The 13,309-nt window shown below is 35.4% G+C and overlaps 1 protein-coding gene across 1 annotated transcript in view; it reads right to left on the reverse strand.

The window, feature by feature from the left end:
• RYR3 (ryanodine receptor 3) overlaps nt 1–13,309 on the reverse strand; it is a 179,545-nt gene that overhangs the window by 67,860 nt on the left and 98,376 nt on the right. The window contains exons 40-48 of the mRNA XM_088529281.1: nt 10,039–10,312; nt 9,050–9,164; nt 7,041–7,170; nt 5,870–5,973; nt 5,132–5,267; nt 3,769–3,949; nt 3,191–3,296; nt 1,882–2,002; nt 255–424 (exon numbers count right to left, since the gene is read on the reverse strand). Of these exons, the coding sequence (XP_088385407.1) occupies nt 255–424; nt 1,882–2,002; nt 3,191–3,296; nt 3,769–3,949; nt 5,132–5,267; nt 5,870–5,973; nt 7,041–7,170; nt 9,050–9,164; nt 10,039–10,312 (1,337 nt within the window). The remainder of the gene's footprint in view (nt 1–254; nt 425–1,881; nt 2,003–3,190; nt 3,297–3,768; nt 3,950–5,131; nt 5,268–5,869; nt 5,974–7,040; nt 7,171–9,049; nt 9,165–10,038; nt 10,313–13,309) is intronic.

Raw genomic sequence — 13,309 nt, forward strand, 5'->3', positions numbered from 1 at the left:
ACTTATGGTATAATTAATGTATGCCTGTATTATAAGTCTTAAAATTATGCAACACTGCTGCTTCATAAAGTAGCAATGAATATGATCAAACTTAAGCACTATAAACCAATAAAAATGTAATTTCACTCTTACTGCTTGTGTACATAGCTAAGACTTTTTCTTTTAATGATGTTTTGGCTTAAATTTCTAGTTTTCACTCTTACAGACCCACTGTATCTAACCACTGCACCCGATCTCCATAGCAAAATACTTACTGTATCCAGAGAGGCAGAGGCTCTTAAATCTGGTAAAAATCCAACTTCCAGTAAGTGAAGGAGAAAGCTTTGGTCCTTAATACCATAGACACGGTCCAAGAAGAGCACCATGGGTGCTTTATGATCAGGACAGAAATTTGCAGACATGTCTGGCTCATTCACTGTGCCATCTACATAAATAAATATATGCAGCAATTTTTAATAGTAGATAACTGACATAACAAGAAACACCAAGAAAAGAAAGACTCAGGGGTCAGAGTGGAATATTTTTCCTAGAACCTGGAGAAAAGACAACAGGTGGGGAAAAATACCTGCTCCAGATGAGCCCAGTGCCAAAGGGGATGTGGCTAGTTTTCAGTTCAGGTCAGGAGGTAATAAGCAGTATAGTTATAAGAAACAGGAAAGGCAAACAAGACCAATGAAAATGCCATGGGCATTTGCAGTCAAGCAAGGACACATACAGCAATCTGTACTCGGTCATCAGTGACCTGAAGGATGTGAACAAGAAGCATCAGACTGCATACAGCACGAGGGTCTTGTACATGGTTAAATGATAAAGGAAAATGAGGCAGTGAGGAAAGCAGTGACAGCTGAGCTTCAGGGCAGACAAAGTTAAAATAATGCATGGCTACATGCTTATGCTGAGCTTGTTACTGACATTATGATGCAGGAAAGAGATTTGAAAGCAATCACTGAAGTTCTGTGAAACAGAAGCTCAGCGAGAACCAGCAACCAAACAAGCCAACAAGATACTGGGCATCAGCAAGGAGGGCATGCAGAACAGGACAGATGACACTGCTTTGCTGCTATATAAAAAGCTCATACTCAAAACAAAGGACTGCATGCCCACATATTCAGCACAATCTGCACAGATATGTTCCACATTTCAGGATGACAGAGTAGACTTAGAAAAGCTATACAGATGGGCAACTAAAATGGCTAAGAGAGCAGTATCCTTACTAAAAAGAGACGAGAAAAGAAGCTGAAACTATTCAACATTGGAAAATGAGGGCTGAGAAGGAATTTAATTGAGATTTAGAAAATCGTTAAAGTAGCTGATAAGGTGAACAAAGAACTGCCATTCAGCAATTCCCACAATATTACCATTTGAGAGTGCTCATTTAAATTAGTAAGAGATAAGCTTAAAAAGAGACAGTACTTTTATATCTAGCAAATAGTGAAGTTCTGGAACTCATTGCCACAGGAACAGCTACAGAAAATACCACAAAAGAATGGGATAAATTCTTGGACATCAGGTCCAGAAGCATACATTAATAGGCAGGGAGGCACCCTCTAACATCTCTAAACAAATGACTGTGAATGTCACAAAGAGAAAGACACCAGGCTTACCTGTTCTACCTGTACAGATACCCTCTCACATGGCCACTCTGGTAGACAGATTACTGAGATGCATGGGCCTTTAGCCTGAGGCAGTAAGGTCTTTCTTATGTTCTTAGATTGTGTGCAGTTTTCTACTAAAGCTGGTCTAGTTAAAATTTGAAGAATGGTTTTCTACTCATGCCCAATTCTGATAAAACTACGGTTCCCATTTTGCACCTGAAAGCTTGTGTTTCAAAAGCTTTTTTATTAAAAAGACCAACTGGTCTAATCAAAACATTGAAGTTACCTTTGTTGACCGTTGAGAGCTTTAGTGGTATACTTATAATCCCAACCAGGTCTTCAGTAGGCACTAGAGATCGAAGGATTGACCTGATTCGAATTGCTTCACCTTTTCCACTTTGAATAAGCTGTTAGAAAAAAGTTCATCAATAAAGATATTTAGTACTGAGTGATAAAAAAAAAAAAAAACTCAAAATGCTACTATTAAAATATTTTTTGTGTCTTTGGAACACTGCACTGCTTGGAAAAAACATACACTAATTCAATTTTCACAATACTTTAATGGAATAGCTGATTTTTAGTTAAACCTAAGTTTAGTTAAATACTTTTTCATCTATGTGAATTTTGATATATCAGTATTTTCTGGATATTATAAATTCTCATAAAAACAAACAAAAACACAGCAAAAAAGCAAACAAAAAACCAAAAACAACACCTGGATAAGTCTCCTAAGTGCCAATAAGATAGTGATGAAACTGAAAATTTCCCAAAGATTCAGGTAGAACCTGCATATACATATAGAACTTACAGTTCAAGATTTTGAGCTTGCCTCTCTACAGTATACATAGATGCAAAACCGTCTCTGTTATCTACACATTTTTCTATTAATGTTATGCAGTGAAGATTTCAAAATGCATAAACTATAATTAGGTGTCTCTGAAAATCTTTTCCATTAATTATCTGAACTTGAAACTACTATCACTGACTACACTTACAGATAATAAAGCTAATAGCTTTTGTAGTAACATGTATGGGAAGCTAAAAAATACATAAACGCTGCAATTTCAGCTGGACAGACAGTACTAAAGAATTTAAAATAGAGACAAGCAAAGATTACTAAGTCTTACGTGTGACTGTTATAGGTACTACAGTCAAAATAGTTAATTTTTATCCTTTTCCATGTATCTATGTGGTATAAACACCACACTCAACAGATGCACAAGAAAGATAAGCTCTGCATCACCTTCTTATGAAGATTTTTATGGCTCTCCACAAAACAGTAAAAGAACAATTTCAAAAAAATTCACTGGACACAGAAAATGCGCAACACTAGTTCATTTTTACTTTGATCCCATAATCATATAAAAATTTCCCAAATTTTACATAAATTAGGAAGTATACAAGAAAGCAGAAGTTAGCGATTCTTTATAAGTAGCTTAGAGAGAAAACATTTATCTGGATACAGTGAGAAACACAATGCAACTCACATTTGGAAGGGAAGATCACCTTGAACAGAGAACAGTTTAGTTAGACATAGGTAGTTATGTTTACAAATCATCTCTCACATTTCCAGGCTAGTTACAGAATGAACTTACATGCATTTCTGGTGCACAGCGTCCAAGCAAATCTATGAGAGCTGCGTAAAACGACATGATCGCATTGCCCATGTGCACTATTTCCTCCTCCTCCTCTTCATCATCACTAAAAAGTAACCAAAAACAGTGAGTATTTTTGCTGATATACACATATAGCTCCTCTCTAGCACTATATCCATGTTCCAGAGACTATAAACCAAATGGATTAATTGTCCTTGGATACAGATAGCAGCCTTTCTATACCTACAGTAAGCGCACAATTAAGCAGTAGCAATCCAGCTGTTCGTGCCAACTGTCCAGCTTTCTCCTCTTTTGCTTTATGTGTCTTAGGCTTCATTCCATAACTGTCATTATCTTTGCTTTATCCAACAGGCTTCTTCTCATCAGAAACTCTTACTCCACTTCCTTTACCTTGCTCATGCCAAATGGATTCCATACAACTGTTCATGGATATGACTCTCCAAAACTCCAGGTTTGTACAGAGCCTTAGACAACAGGTTCTATTATGCACAGACTTCAGGCATGATTAGATATGCCAGCCATTAACAATTACCAAACAAGCACTCACATTTACTCACCCTTCTCTTTTATAACCCTGAGAGGGAAGGTCACGAGTAGGATTTTCTGAGATCCTAATAGCTTCTTGCATAGCTGCCAGCAAACCATTTCCACCTTCACCCCTAAGTTCTGGTCCAAAACATTCTGGGCGTCGAATAAGGAGCTTGACAACAACACTTGCATTTTCCTCAACACTTTCACCTGAAAATCCAAGGAAATCTTAGCATTATACATATAACTTTCAAGCTTTCTGCTTCTCAACTTGGGAGAAGACTGCATTTTCCCCTAAATATTGCCAAATACAAAATAAATCCTCATTTTTCCAAATAAAAAATATATTGGAACAGAAGCAATATATACCGAAAATATATCTACGTTTTAAAATTGACCGTGTAGACTTGTTGGGCCAAAGTTTTATTAAACTCAATCAAAAAAAGAAAAATCACTTTAGAAAGTTAATTTGATTTTTATGGGACTTTACTGGCTACTCTCCAACCAATCTTAAAATAATATGGAATGGCTCTTGCATAAAAGTGACAAGAAAGCAGAAACATATCATAATGACAAGCGAGACCAGCACTAGAAGAAATTAATTTTCCATTCTTGGATAATCTGCGTTAATGACAGGCCATAGTTTTTGGTGGGCTACTGTTAGAAACTAGCAGATTTCAAATAACTTCTTTTCTGGCTTTAGAAAATTGTGAGCATCAATCCCAGCACAAAGATAAAGACTACCTTACTAAGTTTCATGATACCATTTGCACATTGTATACAATTTACTTCAGCTTTGGTGCAGAGTCTAATAATACCAAGAACCAAGAAGCCTACAATTTCAGACAGGTGAAAGTCTTTGGATTTTTAATGGAGCAGCCAAAACAACACAGTTGATAGTGTGACCCTGGCGCTTCATCACTGGAAAAGCATCTCACTAAGAGTTTCATTTTCTTGATATGATTAAAGAATTGTAATTCTAATTTTAGAATAAATATACTGGAGTAAGATATCCTCATTCTTTCTAATGCTTAAACATAGATAAAATTTTGGGCTTGTTATTTGAAGTCTGAAACAAAATATTTCATCTTTTTATATACAAAAATCATACTACAATCACCTTTATATATAGGTCATGGCTTGCCTGAAACGTCCTCATTAATATCACTTAAATTACTTAAATCACCTAAATTTACTCTTAAAAATAATAAAAAATGTATTAAAAAACCCCAAAACACTAATAATCTATATTCAGGAAATTACTTTAAGCAGTACATACAAATAATCAGTTGTAATAAGAATAGTAAATATTAAACTCTCTTCACACTGTTACGGAAAGAAAAATCATTTTAAAGGAACTTACGAATTTGGATGACAAGACATTAAACTTACTGTTAACAAAAACTGCAAATCTTAAGAATGACAGGTAACGTTCACCCTCTATCGGATTCCATCCAATGTCTGGATAGCCCTTAGCTAGCAACACTGGACAACTCTGCAGGCCGCAGCCTGCCAGGTAGGTAACAACCTACAACATGTAAGCAAGCATAGAATTAAACATTTGCTTTGTACTGTGAATTATATTCATAAAAATACTACCAATGTAGGAAACAAAATTAACATCAAGTTTTTTTTTTTTTTAAATAACAAGGAGTTTATATACCAGTTTCATCTGAGAAACTTTCAACAGTTCAATATTGTAGCCATCTTATTTTATAGTTCTTGCTCTATATGATAATGAAAAAGCTAAGCATTTTCGATTGCTACAGTTACCAAACCATATGATGACACAACAATACAACAAAGTGAAAAAAATTAATTGGGAGTGGGAAAAGCAGAATAAAACTATAATTCAGAACATTTTTACAGTACATAAACAGAGTTCTGAGAACCGGAAAGATTAAGGTTCTTGGTGATATGTAAATTCCTTACACAGCACTTCTAAACAGGAAGCATATGCACAAACAAGACAAATCTTTGAGAAAATATGATGATCTGTAATAAACTGAGAGCTTATGAAACTTTTCTTAACTGCTCACACAAATTTCCACATTATTATAGCCCAATGTGACCTTTGTGCTAGTTGTACAAGTACTGTATGGAAGAAAGCAGGCCAGAAGGCTCCCTCACCTTCTCGAGGTCCGGCTCCTCCAGCGCTAGTGCCAGCTCGTTGTTGTCCATTACAGAGGCTGCTGCAACATCTAGGGGTGTCGACCCTCTCATGGAGGGAAATGCTGCAGAAGAGCATCAGAGTTAATTCCATTTAGTTCGCAATAATGGAGGTCGTGCAGCAGAGGGCAGCAGGCACACTGGAATCTAGGTCATACTCCTATTAATAAGTGTGTTTTATGGACATTTTTCAGTCAAGAACACACTTAAGTGTTTTGAATAGTGATGAAATTAAGAGGCAGATTCATTTTTGGCTTGATATCATATCAATAAACAAATACATTCTTTTTAAATGCAGAAAAAAATGCATAAAGAAATCAATACTAACAACAAATTAGAAAAATGTTATACAACTGATTTTAGCAGAGGAACATTTTAATTGTATGATTCTAAGTCATACATCCCTCCCACAACATCAGTGCAAGCCTTTAAAATATGCCTATAATGAGCAAAAAGAGTGCTTCAAGCCCCAGCGTTACCTATTCTCTTTCATTTCCATGTTTAATACAGGCATACGTGGGCATACGAATAATTGCCATGAACAGCTAAAGCACTGTGAAATCACATCCTAACTTGCCTTGCTATATGTTATTGATACAGACATCTTCCTATCCAAGGCATTGTTTTTTTTCTTGAACTATGTAACTCAAGCCACACACATTAAAAAAAAAAAAAAATCAAGGATCCGAAATTCTGAAGGATAAGAAATCACAAGAGCGGGCTTAACTTCTGGGATAACGAAGCAAAGTAAAAGATCCCCAAACATGCAAAGCATATTCCTACTCATTTTGGCTTTCAGACAAAATAAACCAGCATCGGAGAGGGTTATTTTAATCTTAGATTTCCGAACACAATTATATTCAATGGAAAAAAAAAAAAAAAGCCAAACAGTAAGGATTTGATCTTGTCTTTCAAGATGTTTACATACACAGATTTATATTATCCTGTTTTTTACAGCTCAGAGAAATACAATGACAGAAAGAAAAAGAAAAATGAAAGGTGAATCTGCAAAGCAGTTTAAGCTTCAGAAAGGTCTTTCCAAATGACAAGCTTCATCTTGCTACACAAATTAGGTGACAGATCTATAATATCACAGTTCTTCCTGGACTTGGTTTTAGCCATTATAACGTACCCAGCCCAACACTGCTGTTTTCCAGCAAGTAACTAAGATGCTCAAACATGGCTTTTTGGTTTTGACGACTAATTCGACAGAAATAGCACAGGAATCGACAACAGCTTGCCACCATCTTCGGAAAAGCGATCTGCTGGAGAAGAAAGTTGAGAAAGCAGTGAAATATGTTAATTACCAATCTGTTCAGATTCCTTTTCCTGCATGCATAGCAGGGAGAGGATAGCAAAGTTACCAAGGCAATGCAGCTTTAAGAAAGAGCTTGCATTTCCTTTCTGCCTTTTTACCCCTTAGGGTCATTTGGCCATCAGGTTTAAAACGTTGAAAAATTATTTTGAAGAGAGCTGTAAGCTTTATTCTCTCCTCTTAAAAAGATTTGCACGCTAGCCATACAAAAACACTGTATCAACAACATTATGCTAACAAGCTCAACCACCAAAATACTATGTCAGAGCACAATCAGTGATATCCAAGAACCTCAGTTCTTGGATAAATGGAAGAATCTAACAATGAGATTCTCCCATATATGTTACAATAACATATATGGGAGAATCGATACAATTACATATATGTTACAATAACATGTATGTATATATATTATATATATACATATATATAACATATATATACACACATATATGTATACATATATACATGTATACAATAACATATATGTTATATATACATATATGTACACATATGTATATATGTACGCATATATGTATACATGTACATATATATGTGTACATATATATGTATATATATAACAATAACATATATGTTACAATAACAATATATGGCCTTCATATAAAAGGTTTTTACAGGACTTTTACATTATACAGAGAACAGGCCTGATAAAACAAAATATTAACTTGCATTCTGTCAACTGTCCAAAATTTCCCTTTTTAGCCTTGGTACACATTATATGCTAATAACTGCCCCTCTGAAAGAAATATAGAAAAGCCTCCATGCAAGGTTACAGGTGCTGTGAAGAAAATTCAGGGTTTAGAATTCCAAAGCAATGATTCGCTGTCTTCACAGTTCCCTACCTGAGGACGTGTTACTCAAAATCTGCCGCTGCCAAACCTGAAGTCTGTGCTAATGGTGTGCAAAACCCGGGTAATAAGCCTTGCTGAGTTATTTCATGACTGTGGTCCTCTGTCTCCCTAAGAAGATTACAGGGACTGGATCCTGAGTATCTGTAAGCTTCTGTACTTCAAAGACACCTTCATTGCTTGGATATTTCTAAAATAAATCTCTGATTAAGCATCAGAGAGGCATCTGGACTCCAGAATAGATCAAATGCCAAACACAACTTATTTCTTATAAGTAATTCTTAGTAAGGCTTCTACACCTATGCCAATTTCAGATCAGAGGGTGATGTTCTGCATTCCCTCTGTACTCCTTAACTCTCCCCATGCATTCTATGTTGAATGGAGACACAAAGGAAGATTCAAATGCTATTCTGGGACGGTCAGATATATCAAAGCTAAAAGGTGCAACACCAAATTCATTTACTACTTCATTTTCTAGGTCTGCATTCCTTGTTAAGAATAACATGGTAACTTCTGTGAAATGTTATAGACTTATGTCACTAAAAATTTCCGTGAAAGTCTTAGTAACTTGAGCTAGAAGGCACCATGTTTTTTAATTTCCTTTTCTAAACCACCTATGACCGCTCATACAGGTTGTAACCAAAACAAAGACTTGGGAAAACTATAAATTATAAATGTATTAATCATCATATAATTAATAGTATCTTACCTTGAAACGAGCTATTAAGTATACCATGATAGTGCTAAGAGCAGTATATGAGTATTGTGTAACTCTCTAATGATATAGCTAGACACAAAGTGCCAGAAATTTACCAAACTAGATGAGCACTGTGACCAAAGATGCAAAGAAAGGTGGGGTACTGGACAAGCTCAAGTAACAAAAAGTTGTCAGAGAGAGGAACAGCTAAACACAAGTGCAAACGGGCAGAACTAAAAATAAAATTATGGTGAAATTACCTGAGATTTATCTCCTCCAAGCACATTTACCATCACATCCATAACAGTTTCATGCATGCCCAAGACTCTCATTAGGTTAGGATGCTGATAAAACACCTTGTTATTCATTATATCCCTAAATGGAAGAAAAGGCAACAATACGTTCTTAAGAAAGAGCACTTTCATTTAAATCAATGATACATTATCAGACATTTTAGAAATATGAACACATTGTAGAGCCAGTATTTTAAATTCTGAAATCTCACAGCACCAAAATACAGCTGCTTAACAAAAGTCATTTCATAGCAGAAACAGAGAGAAAAAGAGTTCTCACCTAGGACAATTTCTTAAAATTCTAATGCTATAAGGGATAACATCATCAGTATTTTGTGTTCAAATACTTAGGTTTCTACTGATATGCCATGCTAAATACTGTCTAAATACTGTCTGAAATATTTCAGATCACATTACAGCTTCAGAAGAAGAAGAAGAAGTTTCCAACTAACTTCTTGTACAACGTTACCTATTATAAAGGTACCAGCAAATCGGTTCACTTACACATGAAATACCAAAGCAAGACTTAAGTTTTATTGGTATTTGGTATTTTATTTGTATTATTGGTATCAATACCGACTGGAGTCATCTATTTTCTGTGAAGCTGCTAGAACAGGCACATTTGATGAAGCTCTGGCAAACATCCCAAAATCCTTCATTAGACTTAAATATAGTGGAAAGGAGTTTGGGTGCTTTATGTCAGAAAAAGTTTCAAGTTCACAGAAACATTTATGATGCATTTGATACAGGTAGAGAGAATCATCTTGGAAATCTTTGTGAAGCCATGTTGGAAATTTCTGTGAAAATGGGACATATCTCTGAGAAACTAAAATGAAATTATTAGACAGTAAATGCACTTCACTGCAGTAATTTTCATCTGTGCTCTAAAATGAAAGGTTTTAGTAATGTAGCACAATACTTTACTCAAACTTCAAAGAAAAAGTTTAATTCCATACCCTAATCCGTTAATCATTAGCAATTCCTCCTCTTTCCCCATTCTGACACTGAGAAGTGAGCGTATCTGTCCGAGTGCTGCCAGCAGGTTAATGGTATCCTCCACAGAGACAGCACTAATAGTGTAGGCCTTCCTCAGAGCCTGCAGGAGCTCTCCAATGCTGTCATACTGCCTACGGAGCAGGGTGTACATGATCCGAACTAATTCTGGGTCTTGAATCTGGTCTTCCTGGGACCAGCGCACCATAGTCTGGGAAATGAGTTCTTTCAGCGTAGCTAAAATAAAAAGGTGTGTAAAATGTTACTAGATATGACAACCACAAAATGTCAACAAATATTTATCGGTGTGAACTGATGACAGCAAACAATGTCATAACAGGAAAAGTATGTGAGCACCTGAACAGGATTCCTCAGCTGGAAGGCTAATTCTGGGATCTCTCAAGAGAAGTGAGATACTCCTAAGAGACAGAAAAGAATCTTCTAGCTAGTAATCTAATGATACAATATTTTCAGCAATGGAAACTTCTTAGTATATCATGACCCGAGAGTTTCATCCTTGTAAGTGAAATGCTAAATTTAAATTTTTAATTTAGCTTCTATATTAGGATTTATTTAAAAAAGTAATAAATACAGAGCATTTTCTCATTTTCTGCTATAAACATCCTCTCATTATAGGAATTACAAAATCTAACTTCATAATCCATTGAAACATCATCCTATGGCAGTGATTTCTGGCCAACATGAGCCTAAGTTTGCAATAAAAAAGTCTACATGAAGTTTTCAGTAAGCAGTTAATTGACTGGAAAACATGATTTAAATTACATTAAAACTATGAAGGTGGAATTAACTTGTCAAATGTTTTTGCCAGAGGGGAGAAAAAAAAAAAAAAAAAAAAAAAAAAGCCCACTAGTTACAAAACAGATAGGAAGAAGGATAACATAGCCATCCTTTTTATCCAATATCCAGTTAAGACTGAAACCAGGATGCAAGAGAATGCACTTCAGTTACTCATTCTTTCAAATGAATATTTAGGTATTTTTGTTTTCAAACAAAGGATCTACCTCTTCTTCAAAGGAACATTCCAACTGCACACACTACAAGGATCAGGACATACAAACTGATTTATAACAGGAATTTAATCTATATTTTCCATCTCTTAGTAGAAAGCCATTCTCATTGGGAAAGCAATTTCTAAAAAATGGTTTTGTTTGAAACTGCACAATAATTACTGCTTGGAGCTGTTCTATATCGTATACATTAAGCACTTAATGACCCTGTAAAGAGTCCTTATAACTTCCTGCAGCCAGGGCAGTTTCCCCTTTCAGTGCTACTCTGTGGTCTCCTTTTTGATTCATGCATTAACCTCTTCTTCCTTAGAATAATTAGTAATCCTCCATGGCCGTTCAAGTCATTGACTATGTCATTGATTTCTGGTATAGAACACACTACCTTTTGTCAATAGGTCAATTATTAAAGAAAAATATCAACTTTCAATTTCTGACTCTTAACAGAACATACGAGGGTAAAGGGAATAAACAGCAACTCCAGTAAATTTTGGGAGGAAGTTAATGCTTCCTCATGAAAAATAAGAGACGTGGGCAAAACGTTCAATTCAGAGAAAAATAGGTTAGAAAAACAACAAAACCAAACCATCCTGCCTATTTATACCATGTATATCCCTCCTGCATTAGGCAATAGCACATGCACAGGAATACATCGTAGAGTAGCCTCCGAGCCTCTGATTTTAAGTGTTTTGAGGTGAGGCAACAGTGATAAGGAATATACGCTTCCTTTCGCTACTAGTGCTTTCCTGCTTGGAGCAGAATCAGCCACAGTAAATTATTTATTCAAGGAGAAAAGCTAAAAGGGCAATAAACCTTCAAAATCAACATGAAACACTGCGAAGATGAAATATTAATGACAAATTGCTGCTCAAATGAAGCAAACAGAACTTGAAACTACTTCAGGACGTAGCACATTCCTGGCTACCACTTACAAATATGCTCTGTTCCCGGGCAGTGAAGAGGCTGAAACCACCCTTGTAGCAGACGTTAGCAGGAGGAGAACTGTAATTTTTACTTTAATAATAGTAATGCATCTTTAAGGCATCAGTAATACATGCAATAATTTATCATGGCTTGAACCATCACTGGAAAAGCTATAATCAGGAATATAATCAGGTATTTAACTAATACAAAACTTAAATCAACAAAACTAGTTAGCCAGCTAAATCATATTCTCCATTCTTATTTCGTTATAATGAAATGAACAATGATATTTTGTGGTTTTATTTGTGGTTAAGCACATGCTTGGTTACTCTGAAAACGTAGCATTTCAGAGAACCAAAACTGAAGTGATTCATAGTGCAGCACATATGATGTAAGCTCTGGCAGCATTTAACAAGGTAAAACTGATTTACTGCAGTCATGTATTTTTAATGGTCCTGAATCAAAAAATTATTAATTTCCTCTCTACAAGGACACATAACAAAACATGCTATGCTCTTTAAGTGCTCAAACACTTGTCAGGCAGTGCTTGTGAAGTCAGCCATAGCAGGATGGAGAAAGCTTCCTGAAACAGACCCTTCGTCTCCCTTTCTGCTTGTTTCTATTTGCTACAGTAAAGCATAAAAGGGCAGAAACAAAATATGGCAAGAATTATAGAGGAATTCAATGGCATTGGATTCGGCTACGAATACAAAATAAATCCAATCATGTAGAGGCTATTGTCACTGGGCTTAAATGGTCTGTTATGGGTTTAAATCTGATATCTACATTTATGAATATATGTATTATTTAAAACCATATGTATTATAATAGATATTATGCAGAATACAGTATTTTTTCTTTTAAAACAAGCTTTCTTTTGAATTTGGAATGAAATAATAACAAATTTAATTTTCCTTTCCATCTCTCTGCATTGCAAAAACAAACTAAATAATTCAGCTAACTTAAGTTTGAACGAGAGGATGCATATATGCTCTAGTCTACCTGAAAAGTCTTACAGACATATCAGGTGGTTTATTGTTTTGTCTATGCCACCTTTCCCTTGATAAAGGCAACCTGTTGACGCATACTGTTTGTTACCACTAAGCTAAGAAACTTTATTTACTGATATTGCTTCAAAAATTAGTGACAGTAATCTGGTGTGGTTATTAAACTGTGCTGGACAGAAGGACAGCTTTCAGTGATGCAATATGTACTCTTCCACATATATTGTTGTTAATTCTGTGTATTAGATTGTGTCTCTTCTTATCTCATAAGTAGAATGCAG

The sequence above is a fragment of the Tinamus guttatus genome, unplaced genomic scaffold, assembly GCF_059628265.1.
Source record: "Tinamus guttatus ecotype Peru unplaced genomic scaffold, ASM5962826v1 Tinamus_guttatus_pri_ptg000327l, whole genome shotgun sequence".
In the NCBI taxonomy this organism is placed as follows: domain Eukaryota; kingdom Metazoa; phylum Chordata; class Aves; order Tinamiformes; family Tinamidae; genus Tinamus; species Tinamus guttatus.